The sequence below is a fragment of the Ambystoma mexicanum genome, chromosome 8 (genome assembly GCF_040938575.1).
Source record: "Ambystoma mexicanum isolate Mex_15411 chromosome 8, UKY_AmexF1_1, whole genome shotgun sequence".
Lineage (NCBI taxonomy): Eukaryota > Metazoa > Chordata > Amphibia > Caudata > Ambystomatidae > Ambystoma > Ambystoma mexicanum.
Window position 1 is genome coordinate 1423800418 of NC_090929.1, and position 27083 is coordinate 1423827500.

Genomic DNA, 27083 nt, shown 5'->3' on the forward strand with positions numbered 1-27083 from the left:
GTACTCTCATGCAACCCAAACCGCAAAATAGAACAGTCTGAAAATAAAGAAATTATGTATATCACTACAAAAACCCATTCCTGTAGAAAGAACACAGAATATGCAAGATGCAGCACTCTGGTTAATGGGACAAGGGGAGAAAAGGCAATAAAAACGGCAACGCTTTTTGGAAAGGATATGTTCTTGAAGGCAAAGGGGATTAAAGTAACCTAGCCAAAAATGGACCAGGGGAGCTGTTAATCTGGCAAGATTTGGGCTCAAATGCGGCAGTTGTCCAGATGCAAGCGGATGTAGATTCTGGGTGAAAGTGAAGGTTGCTGCAGTTTGAAACGGTGTAGATTGTGAAGATCGCCAAGTTTGGATAGGCGGTCGAGGTTTGACAGTGGACAGGCTGATGTCAGGATGCACAAGGTGAATCGATTCCATACTCGAAGGGCGCAGCTGGAGAAGCACACCAGGGTCGTTAGGCCGGGGACTGGATCAGCAACAAAGAGTAGGGTGGTTTGAATAGCAGTTCCAGCACTGTATGTGTGGCAATACTACTTTGTCCGAGCTGAGGCAACAACATGCTTCATCAGGCACTGCGCGGTGGTGAACTTGTTTGAACGTGCGATTTGAAGGTCGGAACGTGCCAAAGGCAGTGCCGGAGGATCATGTTTGTTTGTTTGTTTGTTTGAATGGGGTCGAATTCGCTCATGTCATGGCTTGCAGCGTTTTGACTGTGAAAGTTCAGGAATCCTAGCTATCTTGGCTGTCAGCTTAGCAAGAGAAGTCCTTGTTCTCGAGCTCCCAAACACGGTGGAGGCAGGCACACCAGCATGGAGAGGTCCTGGGTACCTGTGTGGCTGGCAGAGTGGTAGAGCATCAGGTCGCCCCCAAAGTGCCCTATCGATGGTTAGAGAGCAGAGTTTGCCTCTGCCATGAACTACCTGTCTTCACCTCACAAGACTTTGGAGACTTTGGAAAGGACTGCTCTCTCAACAGGGCCCAAATGACCCCTTCTTCTAAAGGCAAGCGTCTGTAGGTGATTGGATTAAAGCAAGCCTGCTTTAGGGGTCCAATTCGTGTCCTTGGGACACATAGACTGTGCCCTCTGACATCATACCCAAAGTGCTTTGTGTTAAAGGAAGTGGAGGGGATAGGAAGGAAAAGAAACGAAGAAAAACAAGATACTGTAATCTTCCAGTTGGTCTGAGCTCCCTCCCCCTGTCTAGTGTAACTCCAGCCCTCGTGAAAGGCATCACAGTCCCTTTTGTATACAGCACCTTGGTGTGAGGGTAGTCCTTTTGGGATAGGTCTGTTCTTTGATTCCCATTCCTCAGGCCAGCTCCTGCTAGGAGAGTCGCTAATCGGGGACACCCGACCTAACAAAGGATCGGCATAGCCATCCAATCTCCTGGCCCGCTCTCCTGGCAGGGCCAGGCTGTCTGACGAGAATACACATAATCCTTTCACAAGTGAGCTGGGCTCGCAGTGCTGAGACATTTATGATATCAAATTGATGTGTAGTAATTCTAATAGTTGTGTGGTTTTGGGGAAGGGGGGTGCAGGTGTTAAACACAGCCCATGCACTGCAGCTTCAAGAAGGCACCTTTGACCCCTGAACCTCCAGGTGCTGCAGATCAGGGTACTGGTCCAGCAGGGCACATTTGTACATTATTATCAGGCGCAAAGGAGGGTAGGAGATATGCACAGCCCCGCCCATACCACGGAAGCCGAAAGGAGTACGCCCCTGTGACCTTGGTTGGCACAGGTCCCTGAATATGGAATAACCGGTCACCACAAATCAGCAAATGCGGGGGGGGGGGGGGGAGAGGGTTAGGGAGAGATTGTGGATAGGTAGAGGGATTGAGGAACACTGGAAAGAGGGTTAGGATGGCGTAATGGAAAGTTATGGCGAAGTTAGCGAAAACAATACAATATCTCTAACAGAACGTACACTGTGACAAAATTTAAGCATATCTTGGTTAGTGCCCAGGTCCCACTGAATATGTGCAGCTCTCCTAATCAAACCCTGCTCCCTAACCTGGACATGAAACACCTACCCTGTTCCCTGCTCACTCATGCCCCAAATCACTCTACATATATGATGAAATGAACATGATGCTACATGAAGTTACAATGGAACACATGGAATCATGACGTTAAAACATTAACATGGCATAGACGAGAACAAATGGTAATGGATTGAGTCAAATGATGGCTCTCATACACTGGTAATTCGGAGATTAGGTGAGCCTGCTAACTCGTCATGTCTTTAAATCGTATGAAAAGCTCCCCACGCCATATTGCTTGTCGGAGGTCTTGTTATCTGTTAACCTTACAGCGCGCTCAGAAAATCGTGCCTGCTTTTGAACATTTATTACCCACTGTTAATTTCACAGCATGTTACCAGGTCGCGCTAAACGTGGCACACATTTCAGTATCCAAACTTACTTAACTCTGTCCCGTCCCCGAGCGTAGTAGCAGTGGGCAAATCCACGCCCTGCCTGGACGAGGAATGAGTTCCTGTTGTGGCATGTATGCAGATGAAAACCCGACGGTGAGACATTGCCTACCATCCAGCCATGGAAACGGGAAGTCACCGTGCCAAGATCTTTAATGGGTGTGGCATTCGAAAGAATAGGCCTGTGCATGTAATATTTACCGTGTTTCTCAATCTGGAAGCAGTTTTGGATCCGTGTTTGAAGAATAGTCTAAGCTGCTTTCTTGAAATTGAATGTATATTATTATGGTTTATATATTTGCTTCTGATTGGTTTTGGAACATGTTACGTTGATGGTGACAGCGAAAAGGAAATGTCCAAATCGAGCAAGAATTGAGTTGTGTGACATGACGGCAAGTCCTGCGATGTGTGTGTGGCCTTGACGGGAAACGTAGTGTGCAACAATCCTTAGTGCCATTACCCGTTTTAGACAATTTAGGTTATGGGGGCGGGTGCTACTAAATCGACCCTTCTGTGAATCGTACTACTTTCTGTTTATTTCGGTTAAACATGCACAGAGCCGGTTTCGTTTCATCAGTTAAGGGAGAATACTATTTTTCTTTTGTCTATATAGCTCAGTGTTTGACACACAGCTACTGTTCTGTATGAGGCATGCTCTAGAGACCAGGGGGAGGGTGGCATTCTAAGAAATGCCTTATGAAGGCCACATTGGAACAGTCTGGCTTTTACTCTCGACGCTGGTATTTTATTCCTTCCTCTTTATATTTGCAGAAACAGGACCACTTTTAGTGCGTTAGTTAGGGGATTAATGGAGTTCTTCTCTGTCAGAATGGGCCACGATCTTCTCCTGTAGAGATGGGCTTGTTCTCAGTGTGTTGATTGGGAACCATTGTGGGTTGCACCTTGTCTTCATCTGAGCATTGGGCTCAGCATTACTATTTACAGGAGGATGCATCTGTGAAATATTCGCACTTCATGTTTGTGTTTCCTTTGGTGTGCTGAGTGAGAACCAGGACACACTGTACCTGGAGCTGCTGTTTTCTAGGATGGCCGCTAATCCAGTAGATAATCTCACTCTTGGTGTAGAGGTCTGCATTGATTGTTGGTGACTGAAGTAACCTCAACATAATTGCTGCTTTCTTTGCTACTCATTTGTATCGAGTGCCACAAGTTTTACTTCTTAATCTGTGTAGCTGCTTTCACCCCTTTTGTTCCCTACCTCTGATCATTATGAATGACTGAGACATTGACATGTTAATTTAGATGGCAAACGGGTCCCAGCAAAAGATTCTCAAACCACTGTGTATGTACAATTTTGCTTAGTTGTACAAACAGGCTTTATGGTTTACAGAAAACCTTAAGCTTAGTTAAAAATATTTTTTTTTTTAAAAAGCACAATACTTCCAAGTAATTGCATAAAATCAGAATATAAAAAATAGGATCATAAAATATGACGATATAAAATAAAGATTTTCCAGAATAATTTATAAGAAAGTCTTAATTCTATTAAAGACACAGAGGCGAGCATTATGCTTCTCTTTCTTTTATTAATTAAAAAGAGAAAAGCTAACCAGCAAATATTTTTATGCATTTAAGTGATAACATAGCACGAACATTACCCAGAATACGTAACTATCCAATAAACAACATTAAAGAAATAAACTTCAGTCCGTAAAGCAGTCACTTGAAGCGAAAAACTCAATTTCCCAGGTGGCTTTGGTTCAAATCCACAACAAGTCACAAACACGTGACCACTGTCCTCCAATAGGTGTCCAAATGTCCCTCTAAATAGGAACAAACTGAATGTAACTTCCTCTTTCGAGCCTGCAAACTTCATCAAACCAGAAGAAATAGACAAGGCAGAAGGCGCAAAGTCAGAGGACGTCCTGCGAGAAAGGCATAGCAGATCAGGAGATCAGGCCGGCTTGTCCGTATTCCCTATCGAAGGATGAAAGAATCAAACCGGGTTACCTTACGTATGTAATAACCCTATTCCTCTTGAGGGTGGGAGAAAAATGTATACGTTATTATGCAAACTTACATAGCATATAGTAAGACAATATTCATTCAATGCAAACAAAATTTGAACAACTCTGTTAGCTTCTTCGTGCTGTTTATTTTTCTAGACGGGTGGAATAATGCTCGCCTCCGTGTCTTTAATAGAATTAAGACTTTCTTATAAGTTCTTCTGGAAAATCTTTGTTCTGTGTCTTATGCTTGTTTACAGCTTGCTCACCTCTGTAGATGTAGGTTGTTCTACCGGTTTCAGGTAGAATTGTTAGAAGATTGATTCGCCTGCCCAATCGGCCATCCTCCTGATGTCTTCTAGACGAACTCCAACCTGAAAAGCTTTGGAAGCCATGGCGCCTCTCACAGAGTGGGCGCCGAACTGAGTAGTATCTATACCTGCTTGTGAGGGAGTCCAGCGCACCCATCGTGCCGATGTCCGGGCAGAAACTGCCCTGTGGGGTTTGCGCAGTGCTATCAACAGCTGTCTGTTAGGAGAGACCCTAAGGGGCGCAGTCCCTTTTTTCATAGACCTTTAAGCATTTGACCAGACACGGCTTTGGCTGTTCGCTAAAGGCGGGATATGAGATTACTCTACAGTGGCATTTAGTCCTTCTGACTATGAGGAAAAACTATGCCATTGGGAGAAAAGGCTCTGTCTGCAAGGTTGAGAGCTCTCACATCAGAGACCCTTCTGCAGGAGACCAAGCATAGTAGCGTGGTAAGCCTGCCAGAAAGAGCGGTGTGGGATAGTTACTCATTATGAAGCCAAGAGAGAAAAAGGTTGAGCACCTTATTGAGGTCCCATAGTCTGTCATATCGGGGTGAGGTGGTACCATAAGACTGATGCCCTCGAGTAATCTGCAAACTAGGTGATGCTTTTCTGCTCAGACCCCTTGCACAAGGTCGTGGCCAGCTGAAATTGCAGAGCAGTAAGCATTGACCGTCCTGTAGGCGAGGCCTCGCTCTACCAAGGATGCTAGGAAATTCAGAACTTCCTCTAGCGGTGCCGAAACTGGATGAAGCCCTTGGTCCAAACACTGTGTGCAGGCGTTCCAAGAGTCAGAGTACCTCTTGAAGGTGGCGGGGGCCCAGCTCTCGTCGATGAGACTGATGGCCTTATGTGAGACCCCTGGGACTCTCTATCTTGCCCTGCAATCAATCCTCCAGGCTGCTAGAGTCAGCAACCCGCTGAGGAGAAGGAGGTGACGTTGACCTGTCGGACCCATTAGCAGATCCGGAAACCGTTGTAGAAGGATTGGAGTATCTGAGGAAAGTTCCTGAAGTACTGGATACCAGGTCTTGAGATGTCCAGAAAGGGGCTATGAGGACCAACTTTGTTCGTTCCTGACGGGCCTTCGCCAGGGTCCTCGCTATCATGGTGAAGGGGGGGTGGGTGGGGAAGTCGTAAAGTTTTCCTTCTGTCCAATGCTGAAGAAATGCATCTGTTGCAGCAGCAGCTGGATCCGGCCTCCAGCTGTAAAACTCCAGAAGCTGAGTGTTGAGACGGGAGGCAAACGGGTCCCTGGACATGGGGCCCCATGTTTGTTGGAGGTGAAGGAAGATGTCTCTGTGAAGCCTCCAGTCGCTGTCGTTGGTGGAATGACTGGAGTGCCAGTCTGCCACTACGTTCTTGAGCCCTGGGAGGTACTCCGCTGTGACGGAGATCTGGTATTCCAGGCAGAAATGCCAAAAATCTTTGGCTAGCTCCACTAGAGGTCTTGATTTGGTGCCACCCAGATGATTGATGTACTTTACTGCAGAAATGTTGACCATTTTCAGCAAAATGCAACAACTCACTCTGCCTCTGGTTAAGGACCAGACCGCGAAAGAGCCTGTGAGAAGCACCAGACAGTTTATGTGCATTTCCAGTTCCTGAGGGGACCAAGTTCCCCCCGTTGCTACTGTGCCGCATCTTGCTCCCCAAATGGAGCGGCTGGCTTCTGACTCTATCACTATGTCCGGGATGGACCCGAAGATGGCTCTGCCGTTCCAGGCTTCCATGTGCGTGAGCCACCAGATGAGTTCCGTTCTTGCCTCAGGCGAGTGTCAGATGTTGTGAGTACGAAAGGCTGTGCCTCAAGTGATGACCTTTCAGTCTCTGCAACTCCCGGTAGCGGAGTGGGCCGGGAAATATCACTTGAATGGAAGAGGATAGTAGACATATTACTCTCGCTAGCTCCTGAGGGAGATGACATTCCTCTGAAGAAGGCTGCAAATCTCCCGACGTGTGGAGTGTATCTTGGTTGAAGGGAGACAGAGCTGTGAGATCTGCATATCCACAGCGAACCCTAAAACATCTAGGTTCCTGGATGGGCAGAGGATCAACTTCTCCCAGTTTATGAGGAAACTGAGGCTGTGTAATAGTTCTATGGCTAGTTTGGCCTGCTGTTCCACCAGGGCTTGCGATTGGGCCATGAAGATGATGTCGTCTAGGTAAATTATGAGTCTGCTACCCTGCTCTCTCAGATGAGCTACGACTGGCCGTAGGAGCTTGATGAATGCCCAAGGGGCCGAGGAGAGCCCGAAGGGTAAGCTCGTACACTCCCAATCCTGGCCTTTCCAGGAGAACCTCGGGTAACTTATGTGCGCCTGATGAATGGGTATTGCCAGATAAGCGTCCTTGAGGTCCAGGCGAACGAGCCAGTCACCTGGTCTTAGAATGTCTCTGAGCATGTGAATCCCCTCCATCTTGAAATGGCGGTAGACTATGAAGTCGTTCAATGCCCTGAGATTTATCACTGGATGTACCTTTTGCTTCCTGCACACCAAAAATATAGGGCTGAAAAATCCGCCCTGACTCGAAAAGGGGCGTATTGCCTGCTTTTGGTGCATATTGAGTACCTCGCTGTCTACCGCTGCAGCGTCTGGTTCGGACATCACTATCTGAGCGGGCCGATTCGCTTGGAAGGGTTGAGCAAAGAACTCTAGACGCAAGCCTCATGCTGTGTCCCTGATCCAGGCATCTCCTCATTAGGAGTCCCAGGCTCCCGCAAAGAGAGCTATCCTAACTCCTATGGGTGTCTGCGGCGCTGGCGTTGCTATGTTTACACTGACCTGTTGGTTGTTGGGCTGGGTATATAGCCGCTCTTCTCCAACCACAACCTCTTCCTCTCGTCCTCTTGATGGGAAGAAGGTGTCTGAACGGTCTTGCCAGACATTGTACTGGTCTCTTGAAGGTTGAGGTCTTCTATCAAAGGAATATCATCCGCAGGAGCAACCCTGACCTCGTCCGGCCCGGGAAAACATTTTGGCAAAGACCCTTTTTATGGATGCTTGCACCTTGTCTAAGGCGGTGAAGGTGCGTACGAATTTGGACATCTCTTTCATGAAAGGATCCCCGAATAGCAGGCCCTGAGCTGTCGCTCCGGATTCGGTGTCTGCCAGCTCTCCCAATTTCGAATCTATTTTTAGCAGAATGCCTTTCCTGCGTTCCGTAGATATGGCACAGTTGGCGTTCCCAAGCAAGCAGAGTGCCCGCTGGGCCCAACCTGATAGAATCATAGGGTCAATCGTATTGCCTGTGTTGATGGCCTGTTCGGCCAGGTCCATTATTTTTGCCAGGGGCCCAGTGATGTCCAGGACCCTCTCTTGACAGGATCTCCAGGCACGATTAGTGCCTTTCCTGGGGTCTTTGATGTTCTTCCCTAGGAAGGTAATCATTTTGGAATCGAGTTCAGGAGCTACCTTCCCCGGAATCTCTGGGCGAGGGCATTCTGATTTGAGCTTGGCTCTAACTTCTTTATCCAATGGCCGGCATAGCCTGGCCTTGATGTACTCGGTGGCTCTAAACAACGTTTCCCAGTCTGTTGATCTGGGGTGTATTAAGTCCTCCAGTGTAAACATGCCTTTTAAAGAAGGTTCACCGGCTGTCTTCTTTAGAATGGGGGCTGCCGCATGCCTCGCGGTAGAGGGTCATGAACCTATAGTTTGATCGTCCTCTTCCGAGGAAATGGGGGTCTGATCACCATTATTTTGTTCCCCTTTGTCCTGTTCATCGTCTGTGCCCTGCTGGCACTCCTCCGAGCTCGAGGGTCTAGCAACCCCTATTGTCTTCCTGAGGGTGAGAGGGTCTATCGTCGGAAAGGGCCTCCTTCCTAGTCAGAAAGGCTTTCTTAAGCCTGGAGAAGGCGTCTGAAATGGCAGCAGTGGCTTGCTCTTGCTGGCTCGGGAGGAGTGGTTGGGGGGGGGGGGGATCAATGAGTTCTTACTCTTTTGAGCTGGGTACACCGCCCCCCCCCTTCAGAAAGGTGCTTTCTTTTCTGTGTCTTTTTCCTAACTAGTGGGGGTGTCTTCTACAAGTGCTCGTCCATACTGTCCAAACGCTGTTGGATGGGCAAGAGAATTCCTGAAACAGCCTTTTTCATGCTGGTTTCCACAGATGATCCCAGTACCTTTTTTAGACTGTCTGCCATAGCCACTTCATCGATGTGGTAATCTCCCTCCACTTCCTCTAAACAATCTTGGTCAGCCTGGGGGGAGTATTGGGCTGCCATAATAATCTATGTAATGCTTTGTCACACCTTTCTTCTCTCATCTTTATTTAATTTTTTTATTCAGTGGGCAATTGGACCTGCCTTCTCTCTAACCCACTGCAGCTTCTGAAAAAAGGATCGGTTTCCTTTATTTTATTTTATTTATTTCTTTATTGCTTTTAAACAGGAAAAAAGGTAACTTTGGTTGCTCGTGAAATGAATGCGGCGCTCGTAAAATCTGAGAAACAATGGAAATACGTCACGCGAGCGCCATGCAGTAAAGAAAAGGACCTTGAGTAGGGGGGCTCCCCCTTGCGGCCACGGGCGTTACCGCGGTTAAAGAAAAAGGATCTGCACGGCCTCCCCGAACTTCCCGGAGCCTAATGTGAGTCGGGGAGGCATGCGTGAACGTTCGCAGCAGCGAAAAAGGGAAAAACAAAGGAGCTTCTTGCTACGTGCAAGGCTCCGAATTTTGCTAAAACAGCCAAACAAGACAGCCAGACAAGAACACAGAAAGAGGACACGGATTACGCCGTTCTCTGTTAAAAACGTAAACGAAGATTATGAAACCGTTAACAGAGCGTAATGTAACATTGGGGCTAACCATGTTAATAATCAGAATAACAGCATGTAAAATAATCACTGTAAAAGTTAATAAATGAATAAAATGAACGTATCTCTTGCTGTAAGCAGCAAAGAAAGAGGAAGTTACATTCAGTTGGTTCCTATTTAGAGGGAAATTTGGACACCTATTGTAGGACATTGGTCACATGTTTGACTTGTGGATTTGAACCAAAGCCTCCTGGGAAATTTAGTTTTTCACTTCAAGTGACTGCCTTATGGACTGGAAGTTTTTTTTTTTTTTAATGTTGTTTATTGGATATTTTTACACATTCTGGGTAATGTTCATGCTATGTTATCACTTAAATGCATAAAAATACTTGCTGCTGAGCGTTTCTCTTTTTAATTATTAAAAGAAAGAGGAGCATAATGTGAGCCTCTGGTCTTGGCATAGAATTAGCAGTTATCAGTTCCAATCATCACTATTAACCATTCCCAACACAAGTAAAAATGTTGAAAGTTCAAGCGAGAGTGCAACCTGATGACCTCCCATCCAGCGTTCCCAAAATTGAGCGCTACAGATCGAATCAATATTTTTGTACAAATTGTTGCAAATATATAAACCTTTTTGTCTTGTAAAGCTTCACAAGCAATCACCCAATGTTTAGTTGATTAATTCACACATTTGAACTTGCAATCCTTTCATATGCGATCATCCTGTACCAAGTTAATTCTAGGTCCTATTCGAAAGCGCATATATGGATGGGTATTCAAGCCTTGCCCTAGATAATACGGGTATCAGGAGAATAACTGCATGTGCTTTCAACAGTGAGATGCCTTGTGGTGCCTTTGAGACATAAGGGCACACCCTGCACAACAGAAGCATAATTTGGTATAGCCAGAGAGTAAAATGTCATGTTGCAAACTAATAGCTATGCATACAAGTCACTCGCATCCTCAATTCCATACATTTGCACAACACTCCATTTTGTACTCTCCAAGAATCCATTCTCGCCAGCCAGTGGCAAGTGTACATTTTGAGCCTTGGTATTGCACATCATGTTCATTAAGCAAAGTATAGAGTTAGTCAACTCTATTAAAACTGGTGCTCTCAGTTGGCCCTAAGCAGAGCTGCACTATTGGGTGCTCTGATTTTTTAACGTACATCAAAGTTTTTGCAATAGATCTTCACAACAAAATTTTGATTTGCTTAAAGGAAATGTTTATTCACATCCCTTTGTTTCTTTTTAACGAATATTATTATTTCATATTCAATGAGGCCAGGCTAAAAATGGCTAGGATTTCATGTACAATTGCCAATGCATTTCAGTTGAAAACCTTCATCAGGTCTGTACACGATATATTTATTCTCATATGTCCAACATTTTGCTTATTATCTAATTATTTAGCATTTAGTAAATAACCACATGATGATTTAGAAAATACATGCAAAAAACGCATACCGGTTCAGTGTGCATCAATGTGTCACAACATGTTGATATGAAAGTAGAAAAAGAGAAGACTTGGAGTCAGTGACTTTACATCCGTATACTTAGCGGTGTAGGAAATCAAAGAAATGGATTGTACCTTATGTTCATATAGCTCTTCAACTGACGTTGGAAGCGTCTAGCTGAAATACGTGCTCCTGTTGATACCACTAAAAAACAAATCAATAACTGTGTTTCAAGGCGCGACAAGACAGGAGGACAAACAAAAACGATCCTACAAGGCTTTGTGACATTCAGAACGTGCAAGTGCAGTAAGAGAAGTGCAGGGGCGAGAGCGGAGAGTGCCGGAGAGGGGGCGGAAACGCCTGTGAGGAACAAAAGTGAGGGCCATGCAGAAGCTGAGAGTTCAGGGGAAGGAAGGTCCATGATCTAAGAGTGGGATAAGGGGATGGAAGGGCTACAAGGTTGTAGGCCCAGCCAGGTAAGTACGAGGGAGGGGCCCAGAAGGGCAAGTGCAGGTTGAAGGGGTGGGTGGTCTGGGGAGACGAAGTCTAGGAATTGGGGGGGCCTGCAGCCCTGAAGACTCTGAAGGAACTAGGCAGCCAGTCAAGAAGCAGACAGGGACATTAGCAGGGGAGGGAAGGGGGAGAAAAGGAGGGTCTTAGGAGCTTCTGGAACTTAAGTAGATCCGTCTGAAGTCAGATGGCCAGGAAGGCCATTCAGAGGGAGGCACCTGCGGAGGAGAGAGATCCACCCCACCCCCACTCTCTGCTTGGAAAAGCATCTGTCTGCAGAGAGTTAGAACTAGATGATCGAAGGGCTCTCGCAGTGAGGTATTTAGGGAGAGAGAGTTTGATGTAGAGAGGTCCCGGGCCCCAGAAAGCATTGTGAAAATGAGCCTGATCCTCGCAGCAACCGAGAGCTGTGGAGAACTTTAAGGGCTGAAGAGATGTGCTCCTGGGCTTGAGGCCAAGGATAAGTCTTGCAGTCCTATTCTGGATTAGTTGAAGGGGGGAATTAGGCATTTTGAGGAAGAGGCTGTTGCAGTAGTCCAACCTGGAGAGGATCAGAGCTCTGGAGACATTGAGTTTCTGGGGAAAGGTGAGGAAAGGGAGAATGCCTCTGAGGAAGTGCAGCTGACAGTGGGCCTTCTTGACAAGGTCTGTGATGTGAGGAGACAGAGGAGTCAAAGATGACACTAGGTTTTCTTTTTGCCTTATAGTGAAATGTTCCTTCCATACCAAAGCAAGCTCTCAATCTAAACCGCTCTACTTCTGCCCATCCCCAACTTGAGGTATAAAACCAGGGTACAATTGCACATTTTTAGTCGTTGCACCACTGAATGCTCTGCGTCTGATTATCCAGAATATAGCTCTTTTGATACCTTTCCAAAAGGCTTTGAAGACTTTTAATTATCTTCCCCTTTTTTTCACTGCTATTGTGTCTATTCAGGCTACATCCAGATCTACCAGATAAAATGAATGTTTGGTTTTCATTCTATTGTAGTTGATTCTATGTTGTCAGAATTGGAAGTATGTAGCATATCTATTGACTGGTTTAGTGCCTTCAATTCCCTTCAAAACTAAGTGAACAGATGAGAATATTCCGCCTCTGTTATACACAACATATATTAATGAAAGTTATTATGGCAAACAGGATTGCATTACGGCTAAGGCATAACTCCCAATGGAAATGGTGGGGGTGTAAGAGCATAGTATTATGTTTGTCCTGTTGTGCAACAGAAGTGTATTTTATTGTTTTTAATCCGGCTACTGGCATTTATAAATAAAGGCATATATCACCTAATGGTTTTTTATGTGTTTTTATTATAGATATAATAACACTGTGCATGATCTCATGATGAATAATATCTTCCTTTGCCCGAGAGGAGTCAAACAGTAAGGACCTGAATTGTAATCTGCTAAGTGTGTTATATTGACATACATGGCTGGAGACAATATTTGAAAAGGTTGTTTTACTGGTCTACTCTACACTGTATGGTTTATATGGCATTGTGTAAAAGGGGCATACGATGCATATAGGCAGGGTGTCTGTTTTTGATTTTGTTATATAGTTAAATATTAGTGTATACATGTGTGCACATATGAATGGAATAAAGAACAGATTACTGATAATAGAGGTGTTTTTTTATTTTGTATGTGCACATGGTTTAAAGAAAACCTTGCACATCAATGATAAACTTACTATAAACTGCACGTACATAAAACAAAATGAATAGATCAATATCCACTTCATAGTCGATTCATAAACATGGTCAATTCCATATTAATAATTGTAAAATGTCAACAGGATATTACACTCCTAGCTAATACAGTTGCATAATATCACACACCTAAGATAATTGTAAAATTCAAGTAAATGCTAATAATCCAGTTAAAATCACTCAATTGTCGCAAATAACTCTTCTATGCATCTTAAAACTGCAATTGATGGTGTCATTTCTGCACCAACAAGGATCCTATTAATAAAAAAAAAATACTCCTGTAAAGTATTTCGTTATACAGAAAAGTGTTTGTGCCTTTTAGTGTTGCTGTGCATTCAGTAAGCAAATGCTCTAATGTTTCCAATTGCTCTCTTGTCTTACTCAGTCTACACAATGTCAGTGGTTTTTCAATTTGTTTACGAGCGGCCTCAACCTCCATAGTTTGCATGAGATTAAGTTTTAGCGTTAGAAATGTAATCCTCATTTTTGGACAAGGGAACTAATTTATATATAGCTCGACTTTTTATAAAATAGATGCATTTTGTTATGATCACAGATGGTGCAGTGTTTCAGTGATAACATTGGACAGCCAGCAATCGTTGTAGGAGCGGGTACATTGATAGAGATTCATGGTTCCGGATGTTCTCTCGTAGATTACTCACAGCAGCAAGTTTCCGCCGGTGTCCCTCCATCTAGTTGGATGTTTCAATCTTCCAATTATGTATGTAAAAGTGAAATCGTCACTGCCTATATTCCCACAAACCTGTTGCCATCTCAGTGATCGCATCTTATAAACCCTGAAGAAAGTAAGCCACCAGTTGACCCTGTGTGACATTTATGGGAAGAAAGCTTCGAGATGACAATTGTGGCCAAAATCCTACTTCTGAATTACCACTACTAGCTCGGTGAGAGTTCTTTCGAGAAATTGCCACTGTTCTTGATTATCTGGTAGGTTCTTTTTGTGAAGAATTCTCAACCAATGATTTCAGAGTATTTGACTATTCTCTTTGATCTTCTGTGGGTCATTCGGCTTGTTTCTTAAAATACATTGCTGTGGGTGGGATACTTCTTTATTCTTATTGTGTTGATCTGCAATATTTGAAAATGAGGCAGAATGTACCTCCCACATTAACTTGTGCCATTCTCTGTTGCAAAATAGGCTACCTCCAATTCCAATAAGTGACTAAGAACTAAGTAAATTGACACCTAGTCTGCACTCTTGCACCCCCTTCTTCTGCCTCCGAATTTTGTTTCCAAAACTATTTCAAACAACTACAACCCTTCTCTTAAGAACTAATAAAACTTATTGTACGTGTTTCCAAAAAGTTGTGCTACTCGTGACTTTTCTCTCATTCAACTGCCCCCTGCCCTTTTGGTGCAAGGTAAACTTTTTACAATCAAGTGCAGTCAAAAACCCACCCTTTCTCCCATCCATCTCAGATCTATTCAGCCACTCGCAGACCTTGCATCTTTTTGGGGCCTAAAGTATTTGGACTCCCACTAAGTCCTTATCAAGTTAACAATTTAACCTGTTGGGTATTCTGTAATTTGTGATATTACACACCTGCACTTGCAAACCAATACAGCTTTCAGCAAAGCTTTTATTTAAGAAATCAGTGCTGACGGGCAGGGGCTTTACCGAGTCAGGTAATCCTTGGGGATCCCTCAGGCCTTAACATTAGCCCCAGGCATTACCAGACCCAGTAAAGTACCTTGCCCAGACGGCTTTATTCCTATTGGCATTCCGTTATGGTTTTCTGGGATGGACATAGGTTTGTTAAGCTGAGAGACTGCACGGTTGCCGTTTCTCAACTTAAAAAAAATTACAAACCAAGATGGCTGCCATGGTTAAGGGAGATGGAAACTACATGTAGTCCCTTCTCCCTTTCATTGGCAGCCATTGCTGCAACGGTGAAGTGCCGGAACACAGTGTTCCAGGTGCTCGCGAGGGGCCAGGCAGCTCCAAGTAAGTGGAGTGGGTAGAGGAGGAGGAAATTGAAGTGGGGTGCAGGGGAGAACTTAACTGCTTCCCAGTGGGGGAAAATGGTGGCCTTGTGCTGCTCACGGGACTCAGAACTCTGGTTTTACCCTTAACACACATCTATTATTGTTCTAAATGTGTTGTCCCATAGGAAAAGGAACCCCAGAACTCTATATTTTCCGTGTTTCTCATTTTCTGTGATGATCGTGGTGCCAATATTTTTTAAATCTCAGTGGGAGTGCAGCTTTAAAATAAACTTTATGTTGCATTTTGTTAGGATGTTGTGTGTCTCTGTTTATGGGGAACTATGATAATTGACTTTCACATCACAGTAAAACTGATGATTTGTAGACTTGAAGCACAGTATGTCCTGTGGGTTTCCAATATAAGGAAAGGCCCGCTGCTTAGCCATTCATCTAGTGCTAATTTATACAAGCAGGTATTGGAGAGCACCAATGTATGCACTTTTTTTCCTCTTGGCTCTCAATACACACTTGTTGATGTCACCTGTTTCAATGACTGTGGTTCTGTAGGTTGAGTGACTCAGGAAAATCTCTAAAGGTCGATGTCTCCCTCAAGAACCCGAGGTGTAAGGATATGAAAAACTGATTTGGTCCAAAGAAAAGTGGTCCAGACACACAGCACTGTGTACTGCTACTTTCAGTTAAACAAAATGAAGTTCCTTTTGGTAATAGGAACTCCCGTCCCCTGCACACCGTTCAATAGTGGAAAGAAAACTTTCCAAACAAATCTCAGTTTTTTTGATAATTTCCACTATTTGTTCTCTCAATATTTTCAGAATTATTTAGAACCAGTCAGAGTCAACAAATACTTGATGTATAGTTCAATCAAAGATTGCAGTCAAGAGTTTTAAACTTATTTTTCTATTATTTTACTAATAGTATTATTACATATTTTACAAAAGAATATAATTATTTCTTTGAGTTATATTCACTCAAAGCAATTTCTTTAGACCTATTTTAAGCCATTCAAAAGAATTCAAACAAATTCAAAAAGCTACCAAAAACCAATATTTTCAAAACGAAAAATTTCAAATGAGCTCTACGCGTTTCGAGAGAGTTTGCCTCTCTTCATCAGGAGCAACAACTTTTTTCTGTTACAGTAATCTTCAATTCTAAAAATTCTTCATTCTTAGGACAACATCATTCTTCATTCTGAAATTAAACTCAAAGCCAACCCGTTCTTCAATGTCAAATTTAAAGCATCATTTCCTTTTTGGTAATAGGAACTTCATTTTGTTCACATGTTTGTTTACTTATTGATGCCAGTCATTTTTTTCTCCCCTGCACCCAGAAAAAACGGATTAGTATAAGGTTCAGTTGATTAGAAAAATAAGGAACACTATAAACTGCTTATTGAACAAAGATAAGATAGGGTGTGCTTTCCCCGCCTGTTGTTTTTTTGTCATACTGCTACTTTCAGGCCAGTTGCATTGCTTGAAATCGGCAGCTCGTTTAAACATGCTCTGGCAATGCTAACAGCTTGGTAGGCTTGAGAACGGCACTTGCCATACACAGCCATAGTGTTATTAAGTGGCCATTGATGGTAACAGGTGCAGAATGGTACGAGCACCTGGCCATCTAATAGTGCCTGGCAAATGCCTAATACACAAGCCAAAACGGTTGGCTTTGCCAATGCTTGTTTTTAGCAGGACTTCAGTGACGGGCAGTCGTAGAGCTTATAATTCGAGTGACTGAAGGCAGACCTGATTTACATTGTTTTTTTTATACCAGTAGTGGGTTTACAACTCAAATTAATTCATTAACTCTCAGCAGACTACTTTCAGAAAACACTGGCAGGCACTTCAGTACAATGTTTGATAAGGCTTGATTAAAGGGAGCTCAAAGAGTTCCCAAGAGGAGGTGTTTTGGGCAGAGAGCAGTAGGAACTGGGTGGGAATGGCCATATTGATTAGCATGGCCATGGGCAGTCAATGGGTGGGAAAATAACCAAACGCCTCCTACAGGCTGTTTGTCCCTCCTAATATGCCATTTCTCCCTATCTGAAATCTAATGCAATAGTTCCGGCTTATAGGTGTCGCAAACAACACCGAATAGCCCAAACTAAAAATGCTATAGTTCTTGGATCTTCTCTTTGGTGTGTGAATGCATCAATGAAGGTCCACGTGTCATACATACGTTGGAAGTGTATAGTAGATTTTAGGCTTGTTACGATTGGTTGTCAGATAGTTCCATGCATTTTCTCTGATCTGATACAGGTTTCCGATCCATTTCTCTTCTGCTACCTATCCATTTTTCCCTTTACCCTTCCTTGTCAGCTTATCACTCTCTTCCGTCTTTATCTGCTGGTTAAATGTCCAGTTCAGCATTTCTTTTTGCTAACCCTTATACATGTTGGAGTTTGTTTGTGCTTCATCAGTTCTGTGTATGCTAGTACAGACTATTCTTTATTCATTCTGTTATTTATTAATTTGTGATAGATGGCTTCCACTACTATGCAATAGTTTGATGTAATAGATGATTTGACCTGCTGCAGGCATTCAAAATGTAGATTTGTTTTTTTTTTTAAAAAGCTGATGTGTGCTGTTTTTTACCAAGAGTCTACTCGAATAGCCTCGTTATGACTGTGAGGGTAAACATGAAAAAGAAAGTGCAGCTTGTTACTGCCACCTGCCTCATTATGCCAGGATGATTGCTGACGATTTATCGGAAACTGTATCCCATTGTATCACCACTGCAAGTGGCATGTGCGTTGGAGCATGCAGAATCCCACTTTTTTACGCCACTAACGCATACTAAAACCCTCCATACTTCTACAAACATACCACATGCAAACCAACTATGCCACGCACGCAACACCTACCACACTTAACTGTCAAACGTCAGCGCTCCACACCTCCTCCAATAACTTGGCAAACTCAATGCGGACATGACATCCTTAAGCCACGGGCAAACAAGACCTTCCATATGGACGCAAATACCTTGCATGTAGACCAACCCAGACCACCTAGAAGCAAATCCACACAGAGTGACCCATTTTTCTGAACTGAAACTACCAACACCATAGCAAAAGCAGTTGTGCACACTACCTCTCCTGCCACTGTACTTTCCTTCAGCTAACAAACCAGCCCCTCGCTTACTTTCAGATCTGCCAGAGCACCCTGGAGACCATACAAATGGCAGTGGTGTGCGGTATAAATATAACTAAAATAACAGTGTTGTTTTTCTACATTTCTGAAGGTTTCTGTCCTGCCACAGAGCAGTCTGCGCCATTGCCTTCAAATCTCATGGGCACGCCAGCATCAGTGGTGTGCGATCCTTCTCCTCCATGGCAGGCACCAGAGCCCAGAGCAAGAAAGAAGGCCACCCCCAACATATTCAAGGGGATGGAGCTGCTTCAGATACAGGATCTTTTCAAGAACAATGGGGACGAGAGTGCAGAGGACCGTGCCCGCATCATCTGGGAGTATGCAGGCGACAGACGCATTACAGAAGCCCTGAGGCATTTACAAAGGAAGAGAAGGAGTCGAATGCTTCATCGAAAGTCCCCCATAGTCCATGGTGACAGTGTTGGGGTCCTTTCAGTTCAACAATTTAGCCAGCTCTGGTAAGGCCTACTTTATTTTCGTTCTTAAACTGGCTAGTGTTATGGGATGTTAAAACAGTACCAGTATAGCATTGAAGAACAACCTCTGCAGCACACCAGGCAAGTTGCATCCTTGTATAATCACACCAGCAACAGGCTCCCAAAACATCTTCTGGTAGAGTGACTACTTTAAGCAGCTCAAGGGGCAACATCTAGTGGAGTTTATATAATGTTGTGGGACAAGGTTCCCAATAAATCACTTGACAAAGTAAATTTGTATTACACAAAATACCACAGAAGAACAGGCAATTGGTGCTCCGGTCTAGAGGTGGTCCCTGTATGGTTTTCCTGCAAAATTTAAATGCGGTTCCCACTCCCTGGCCCAGGCTCCCTACTCCCAGAAGTTTTGGAACAGTACAGGTTAATTACAGCCATGGTACCCCTCCTGTCTCAGCTGTCCCTAGTTTAGCAGGGCCTAAGGAATGTAGCCGTATCTCTGACTCCCTGTGGGGCTTCCTATGTGCTTTTTCTCCAGTTGAGTATTTCAGTCTTTAACCTCGCTCTCCTCTTGATATGAATGCCCTATTAATTCATTCTCTGCCTTCCTCCCTCTTCTTTTCTTTCTATCTTCCACCTCCCTTTCTCCCCACTACCCGTTCCCTCTCTCCCCCTCTTTCCTCTATTCCCTCTTCCACGCTCTACCTCTGTATTTGAACTCCAGCTCCCCCTTCTCTCGTTCCCCTGCCTGTCACCCTCTACTGTTCTCATTGTGGCTCCCCCTACTCCTGTCTCTATTCTCATCTCCCCCAGAGTGTATCCTCTTGATCTTCTTACTCCCCTCACTACTCCTGCTTTTACTCTCCTCACCCTCCTTCCTGCCATTGTCTCTCTCCACCTCTACTTTCCCCCTCCTCCTAGTCTACCTTCCCACTCCTCTTATCTCCACACCCTCATAACTCTACCGATCTTACCTCTCTCTCTCTCACTCTCTCTCTCTCTTTCTTTGCCTCTCGCTTTCCCACTTTCTTTCTTTCACTTTTTTTACCCTCTCTCATTCTCATTTTTCTTTCTCATTCTTTCTCAAATTATACTTTCTTTCTCTCGCTCTTTCTGTCTTCTCTCTTCCTCTCTCTTGCTCGCTCATTCTCTCTTGCTCTTTCTTTCTCTCTCTTTCTTTCTGGTCTCTTCGTCCTCCAACATCACCCTTGCTCTTTCTGTCTTCTCTCTTCCTCTCTCTTGCTCGCTCATTCTCTCTTGCCCTTTCTTTCTCTCTCTTTCTTTCTGGTCTCTTCGTCCTCCAACATCACCCTTGCTCTTTCTGTCTTCTCTCTTCCTCTCTCTTGCTCGCTCATTCTCTCTTGCTCTTTCTTTCTCTCTCTTTCTTTCTGGTCTCTTCGTCCTCCAACATCACCCTTGCTCTTTCTGTCTTCTCTCTTCCTCTCTCTTGCTCGCTCATTCTCTCTTGCTCTTTCTTTCTCTCTCTTTCTTTCTGGTCTCTTCGTCCTCCAACATCACCCAAACACCTTTCACTGCCAACTGACTGCTGGCTTTTTATAGCCCACCCCTTCCTGACTGTAAGGTTCTTGCAGCCCCCATTGCATATTTGAGTCAGCAGCGCTCCTGGAACAATCTTTCTGATATATCCCCATCGCCTCCCCTTGTGGGCTGGTATTTCCTCTGGAAGTCTTCACAAGAGCCTTTGGCCCTGCCCCGTTTTCATTCTCCATTGTTGTCGTCCATTCTACCATGTGGTCTCCTGTATAGTTTCTCCTCTGGATCTTTCCAATACTCGGTAAATCACAATTCAAACAACGATTGGGGAGTACTTGTGGGTTTCACCTATTCGTGTGTATAGTCTATTGCTACTTCCAGCTCCGACACCCCACTACTTCCCTGTAACCAGACAGGAGTTTGTGGGGTAGATATTGGGTCTCCCATTCAGCTCCTGAATGGGTAAGGATAGTCTGTTTTTCATTAAGGCAACCAGTTATTTCCTCTAATTTCGGCTGGGTCTTGTCCTTTGGACCCAGGTTTTGTGGTATTTGTAGTCCAGGAAAAATACAAAGGAATATGCTGCTTCACATGATACACAATTCATTCCAGGCGAAAGTCTGGTGCATGCTGGTAGCTGCAGTCCTCGGTTCGAGTTACCAGGTCACTCTGATTGTCATGTCTCTGGGAAACCACCTAAAAGATTAGAAAGTGACCTGGCCAGGACTGAGACGGATAGTCAGTGGATCAGAGAAAAAGGCACCAATGTACATACACGGTTCTACCCATATTTGTTGAGCCTGGGATGCAGGCCCACATCTACTCCCCACACTGCACCTCTGGGGTAGATCTGGCTCTGGCATTGCATTGGTAGGCTAGCTACTCTAGGTTGAGAGGGGTCCTTGACCCTGCATAACTGCCCCCGATAGTGTAAGAACTACGACCGTGTTCTTCAACAGACCAAGTGCTGGTTAAAAATGTCAGTAGAGAACAAGGGTCTAAACATTTAAACATGCAAGCTGTGAAAAACGCTCCTCTTGGAATTGTGTCGCAGCATCCAAACAGTAAGCTTAGATCTGTTTTGCAAACATCCCAGCTGGCATACATTTATCAATGCTTTGAATTGGCACATACATTTTCCCACGATTTCAGTTGGCAGGCATATGGAAATCTAGAATTGCATGCAGACCTTTTAATAGCTGAGAAATAATTCTCGAATCTTTCACCCACACTGTATTATGTATGAAGTGTTCCCTATGTTGGGAATCGTCCTCTGTGGTATGTCCTCCACAACAAACTATTATGAAGTGTAAACCACAACCATCCTTGTCCTTGTTCTCTTTTCATAAAGGAAGTCTCTTAGCAGTTTGAGTAAATGAAAGATGGCTGTTCCAAATGAAATGTTGCATCTTGAGTCTTTCTGTACATTACTCACTTTACACTTTTTTTAGCGTGATTGCACCCATCTGTGACACTTGGAATTACTCCATCGAAATGGGTAAATGGGTCTTTTAACTTATTAACATAACATTCCTCCAGTGATTTGCAATCCAGACGTTCTCTGCGTGTAAATAGGCTCAGCCATTAACATCTTTGTCGCTATAGAATAGTGTCTCGCATATTTGCTGTTGTACAAGAAATGTTAATGGATTACAATGTGCAACCCATGGTCTCAGTCATTTTTTCCGTTCCGGCTGATTGGTTCGTGGCAAACTCACCGGAAATCTGTCACTGCCCAACATGATCCGTCCAGTTTGCTCGCTGCAAACAAGTCAGCCGAAATTGCAGAAGTGGCGAAAGACAGACACAGAAGTTAAGTAGAGGGACTGGTGTTAGGTGTGTGTGTTATTGGGGGAAGGAAGGTGGGTGGCGAGGAGGGGACAACTGGACTGAGAGTGGGCTGAGGATGTCCCTGCAGAACACAGGGTAAGTAGTGGGGGCCCGGGGCGATCATGGGGCTTGAAGGATGTCCCCCGCATAGGAGGATGGTGGACAGGGGACGCGGAAGGGAAATTATGTTTCCCTGCAGTGCCGTGATTGGTCTCGGTGAACCAGGATCAAATCGGCCTGCAGGGCAAGGTTGGAGAACCATTTTTTCTTTTATTCTTGTCTACAGGAATTGAGTCTGTGGTTCATTTATGATTTAAACTCAGACACCAATTCTCCAAAATATATGAAATTGCTTCAAGTGGAGGTCATTTATTATTCATAAGTGTCTTTGGTTGGATGACCATTAACAGCCAGTTCCTTAATAAATTCAAGAGATTGTAAACCTACTCGTGCTAGAGAAAATATATTAGAAATCCAAAGCTAACCAGAATGTTTATGGGCATCTGGAAAGATTTTCCTGACTGTTATGCATGACCTCTTGTTAATTTAGAAAAGCCAGATAACTTTTCCCTCTTGATCATCCAGTGTTTTGGCTGTTTTGTTGATCCCTCATAACTTCAACTGTGAACTTGATGGTGTACGCCATATCCACATAACACATTTTTAGTCTTCTTCTGGTTCTCCTTTTTATCCCTTTCACTTTGGTCGTCCCGCCTATTGTCACTATGCTTCCATAACATGTTCTGTCTATAGATTTATTAGAACAATACAATCATTTTTTAATAAAAAGCGAGGGAGACTTCCTAACTCCTGCCATACTTTCACACAGATCCTCTTGCTTGTCAATTGTTAACTAAGTGGGTTGAAATATAATGTATTTCAGCTCCTTATGCCGGTTTGGTAACTGTCAGCCAATCCTTGATGTGCATATGCTGTGCATAACCTTAAGCAAGGGAGGAAAGGTAGGTAAACTTGATTCTACTTGGAGCAAGACAGCTGTGATGTGTGGTCGGAGTCTGTTTTCTGTCTTGTTTATCAAGCAGATCTAGGATTTACAAAGCTGGGAGAATTGCATTGGAGGGGTCTTCAACCTGTACTGCGCATCCCGTACCTCTGCCTGCTTGGTAGCAACGTACAGGCTGGAGAAGTAGCTGCAGAAAGCTGATTGCCCAAACCTGCTGCCAGAGACCCAACTGTTAACAAAACCTTAGTTCAGAGTCCAAGGCTTGGGGCACGCTTGACGCAGAGCCTTTCTCAAACGAGGAGGGGAAAACTGTAGATCCATTCCGAGTCATGAAATACAGCAAGAAGATATGGCACGTAGCATTGTGAACCAGTTGGACATTGAAACGCTGCATTGTTTCGAAGTAAGTACCAGTACTCCTAGAGGAATAACAAAGCATTGGTAGTTAAAACGCTGAATTCTGGGCAGCAGTGATGCAAAGTAAGCTAACCTTTAAACATTGAAACCCTGAATTATAGGCAACTGAACACCAACCAAGTTAGTACATATTTGAAGGAATTGAATACTGTTTTTTAAAACATTTTATTATTAAGGTCGTATGGTTGAGCGCAATCAACCTTTTACACTATGCTCTACAAAAATAATAGACACATACTTATCAATCATTTGGGAAACAATACATTTCAGCGTGATATGCCTTTAAAATCACAATATTTATACATTTATCTTAGTCATGATTACTCCATCTACAGATTCTAAAATCTTCAAAGTAAAAAGAAAAAAAATATAAAATCAAAACTCTAAAAAGTGTGCTATGGATATCAGTATAAAAGGACCATAAATGACTCAGACAATGGGTGGTTTAAGCCCTGTGCTATAACAAACTTGTCCAGTTATTTCATCTTTCTTAACTAAATTGATACCCTTAGTTCAAATATAGGTAATAAGGTACATTAAAGCCTCAGATTGTGCTTTCATCAAACTTGAATTTTACCCTCTGCCAAATCTAATATGCCACAGATGTCGCCACCAAAGATTCTGCGCCACATAGCATGGACCAAAACTGATCTGGGCCAAGCAGTTCAAATTTGTTCTACCGTTTCAGGTATAAGTGGCCAAGAGCTGAGCATTGAGTAAGGATGTCTACAGATTTCCACCTGTTCCCTACATAAACGGCACAGGTGCATGTCACTAGGGATGCCCTAGTATTGAAAAAACGGGTAAAATTTCAAAACGTACATAAATTATAAAATGAATCAAAGCAGGTAGCCGAATATTTACCAGATCACTATGAGGTACATCTGTGAACATACACTGTTGGGAATAGATGATGTACTTACGCAATGTGGCTAAGTGAGCAAGAGACTGTATTCTGTCATACACTTTGGTTTTCATCAACAGTTTCCTTATTAAAAAAAAGGAACATCAGAGTCACAATCACATGGCAACCCAATGGCTAAGCAATGTGCCTTTACTAATTTTTCCATATCTTTATTCCATGATCTACGTGTCAATATCCTTGAATGTTCTATTATATGAGATAATAAAGTATCAGGGACAAGAGGAACATTTTTAATCTTAACCCACAATCTACTAACAGCCTCTTTCCAAAGGGAGGTCAATGACTAGAGACCAAGTTCCAGCCTAATTGCCTCTACTGGGACTGATCTAGGAAGAGAAAGCAAAGTCCGAAGAATGCTAGCTTCCAGTTTAATCAACCATGCTACCGCCTTTTCAGGCAAAGTTTCTAATGCATAGAGGACACGGTACAATGGAAGTTCGGTATGCTTTTATCTTTGTTTCGGCTGAATTCCCGCCATAATTTTCAATCACTTTTCTTAAGACGAGCCATTTGAGCCAAGCCTTAGTAGATATAGTTTTGGCGTAATGGACGTATGATGGCGAGGTCTTTATACAGATCCCCCAAATACTTATAAATGCTAGTTTGTTCACCTGTTGGAAGGTCATAGATCGGTGAGCTTTTTTCCATAATGGTCATGATTTTAGTTTTTGCCAAGTTAACCTGTAGGCCATTAAGTTGAGCATAATCATATAAAGCATTCTGCGATCGTTGCAATCCCACTGGAGTTTTATCTAAAATGACAGTATCATCAGCGTATGTTAAGCAGGAAATATCTACTTTTCCATAGTGGGGAGAATAATTATTTACAGTCTCCAAAACCTGAATAAAATCAGCGACCCATACATTAAAAAGCAGAGGTCGAGGACGCAGCCCTTTTGGAATCCAATATTAGTATTACAAGGCTGAGAATACACTCCCCCCTGGCATCATTTTATAAAATATAAGAGTGATGAATACCCCAAAATGTCAGTTTCTCCCACAGTTTAATGTGAATAACGGTATCAAATGCAGAGCTGTAGTCCACAAAACATAAATACTGGGTCATTGGTATGCTTAGGTATCCGCAATACTTGTTAAAAGTGCCCAAATGTTGTGAATGGTGCCATATCCCTTTCTAAAGCCTGTCTGATGATGGTGCAGTAGTCCCTTGGCAGTGGCCCATTCTGTCACCATAATTAACAAGAGGTTAGCAAAGAGTTTTGCACCGCAATCTAGCATCGAAAATGAGCAATAATTGTCGGCCAGTGTTCAGGGCCCCTCCTTTAGTTGGGTACCCATATAGATTACTTCCAAGAGGGAGGAATGGAGGCTTGTTCACAGAAGTGCAGAAACTGTTCTTTGAACAATGCCGCCCAAGAATCGTAGACCTTCTTAATGACACTGTTACATGGGCCATCCGGTCCAGAGGCTTAAGAAGCTATGGCCTTTTTAATAAGGCCAACAATATCTGCCTTCCTAATACAGCGCCAAACTGAAGAGCCAATCATAGGTACTGATGGCTCTTTCAGTTTTTCTATCTTAGAGTCCCAGAATCGTTCTTTTATATGGGATCCCCATAATCTTGCAAGATGTCACATACTTGAATAGTAGCAGAACTATCTCTGTGATAGAAAATACCAAAAATGTTTGGAATCATGAGTTTTAATTAAGAGATTCATATAGCTCCATCTGGCTGATGTATCTTGCAAATAATGATTGCGCATCCACTGTTTATAGAGTTCTAGCTTTAACTGTGCATTTATTTTTCTCGGCAACACATCACAGGGTTACGTCGTGTTCTGCAATTCCTAGCACCAGGATGAGTCACCAAATATCAAGGGTGCTTTTGCCATACCAAAATCAGCAACGATCTCCAATCCCACAAGATTTCAGTCACAGGCTTGCCAAATTGAAATAGAGAGTTACTTCCATCAGTTCCACCGTCATACCACCCCCCAAGGGACCGTAAAGTGTGGCTACCAGAAAGCCCCCTGATCCCAATAGAAATCTGTGTAAAAAGGCGTCCAGGAAGTTCATGTGTTCTCGAAAGCCCACCAATGGAGACAGAGAATTCTCACTTTTTGCACCAATACATAAATTCCTTTAGGGCAACCAGCCAACAGCGGCGCAGACAGGCTAAGTGAGTAGCCATCCATACTGAATGGAGTAATACCCAAGTTTCCTGGAGGAGTAAAAGGTGTGCATTCATTTACTTCTCCAAACCCCTTCTATCACTAATGAAGGAATGATTTCCATGTGAATTCCACGAAAGAACAAAATACTAATTTCTTTTTTGCGGTTTGTGTCAATTATGCTGATTGAGAACGCTACTCTAGTTGCCTATCAACCTAGGTTGTGCCATTTGACTCCTATACCTATTGGCACGGTTGTGGCAGTTTCTATTTGAATAAGCCACACCCTTGACCTGTAAATTGTGATCAGTTGGTTGATAAAGGCCTTGAGTTCTTAACGAATAATTGGCAGACCTGAAGACTAGCACTTCAAATCCCAGCTCATAAAAGTTTTTTACAAATTCACCCTACCACAACAGGAGATACAAAGGTGGCAAAACCCAAATAACTGAACTGTTTAATGCGGTTAATTCCAGTCTTTCAAAGACCTACGATGTAATAACAGACAGATCAGGTATTAGATGTACCCGCTCCAGTAGCCATGTGCAATTTTAAAAATGGACTAGTAATATTAGGATTAGTTTCTATAATCTTTACATATTTGGATCCAACACA

At 43.5% G+C, this 27083-nt stretch overlaps 1 protein-coding gene across 3 annotated transcripts in view; it reads left to right on the forward strand.

The window, feature by feature from the left end:
- AVPI1 (arginine vasopressin induced 1) overlaps positions 1-27083 on the forward strand; it is a 272407-nt gene that overhangs the window by 110880 nt on the left and 134444 nt on the right. For all 3 annotated transcript variants that reach the window (XM_069611562.1, XM_069611561.1, XM_069611563.1), the window contains one exon: positions 18364-18730. In XM_069611562.1, coding sequence (XP_069467663.1) covers positions 18364-18730 — 367 coding nt within the window. The remainder of the gene's footprint in view (positions 1-18363; positions 18731-27083) is intronic.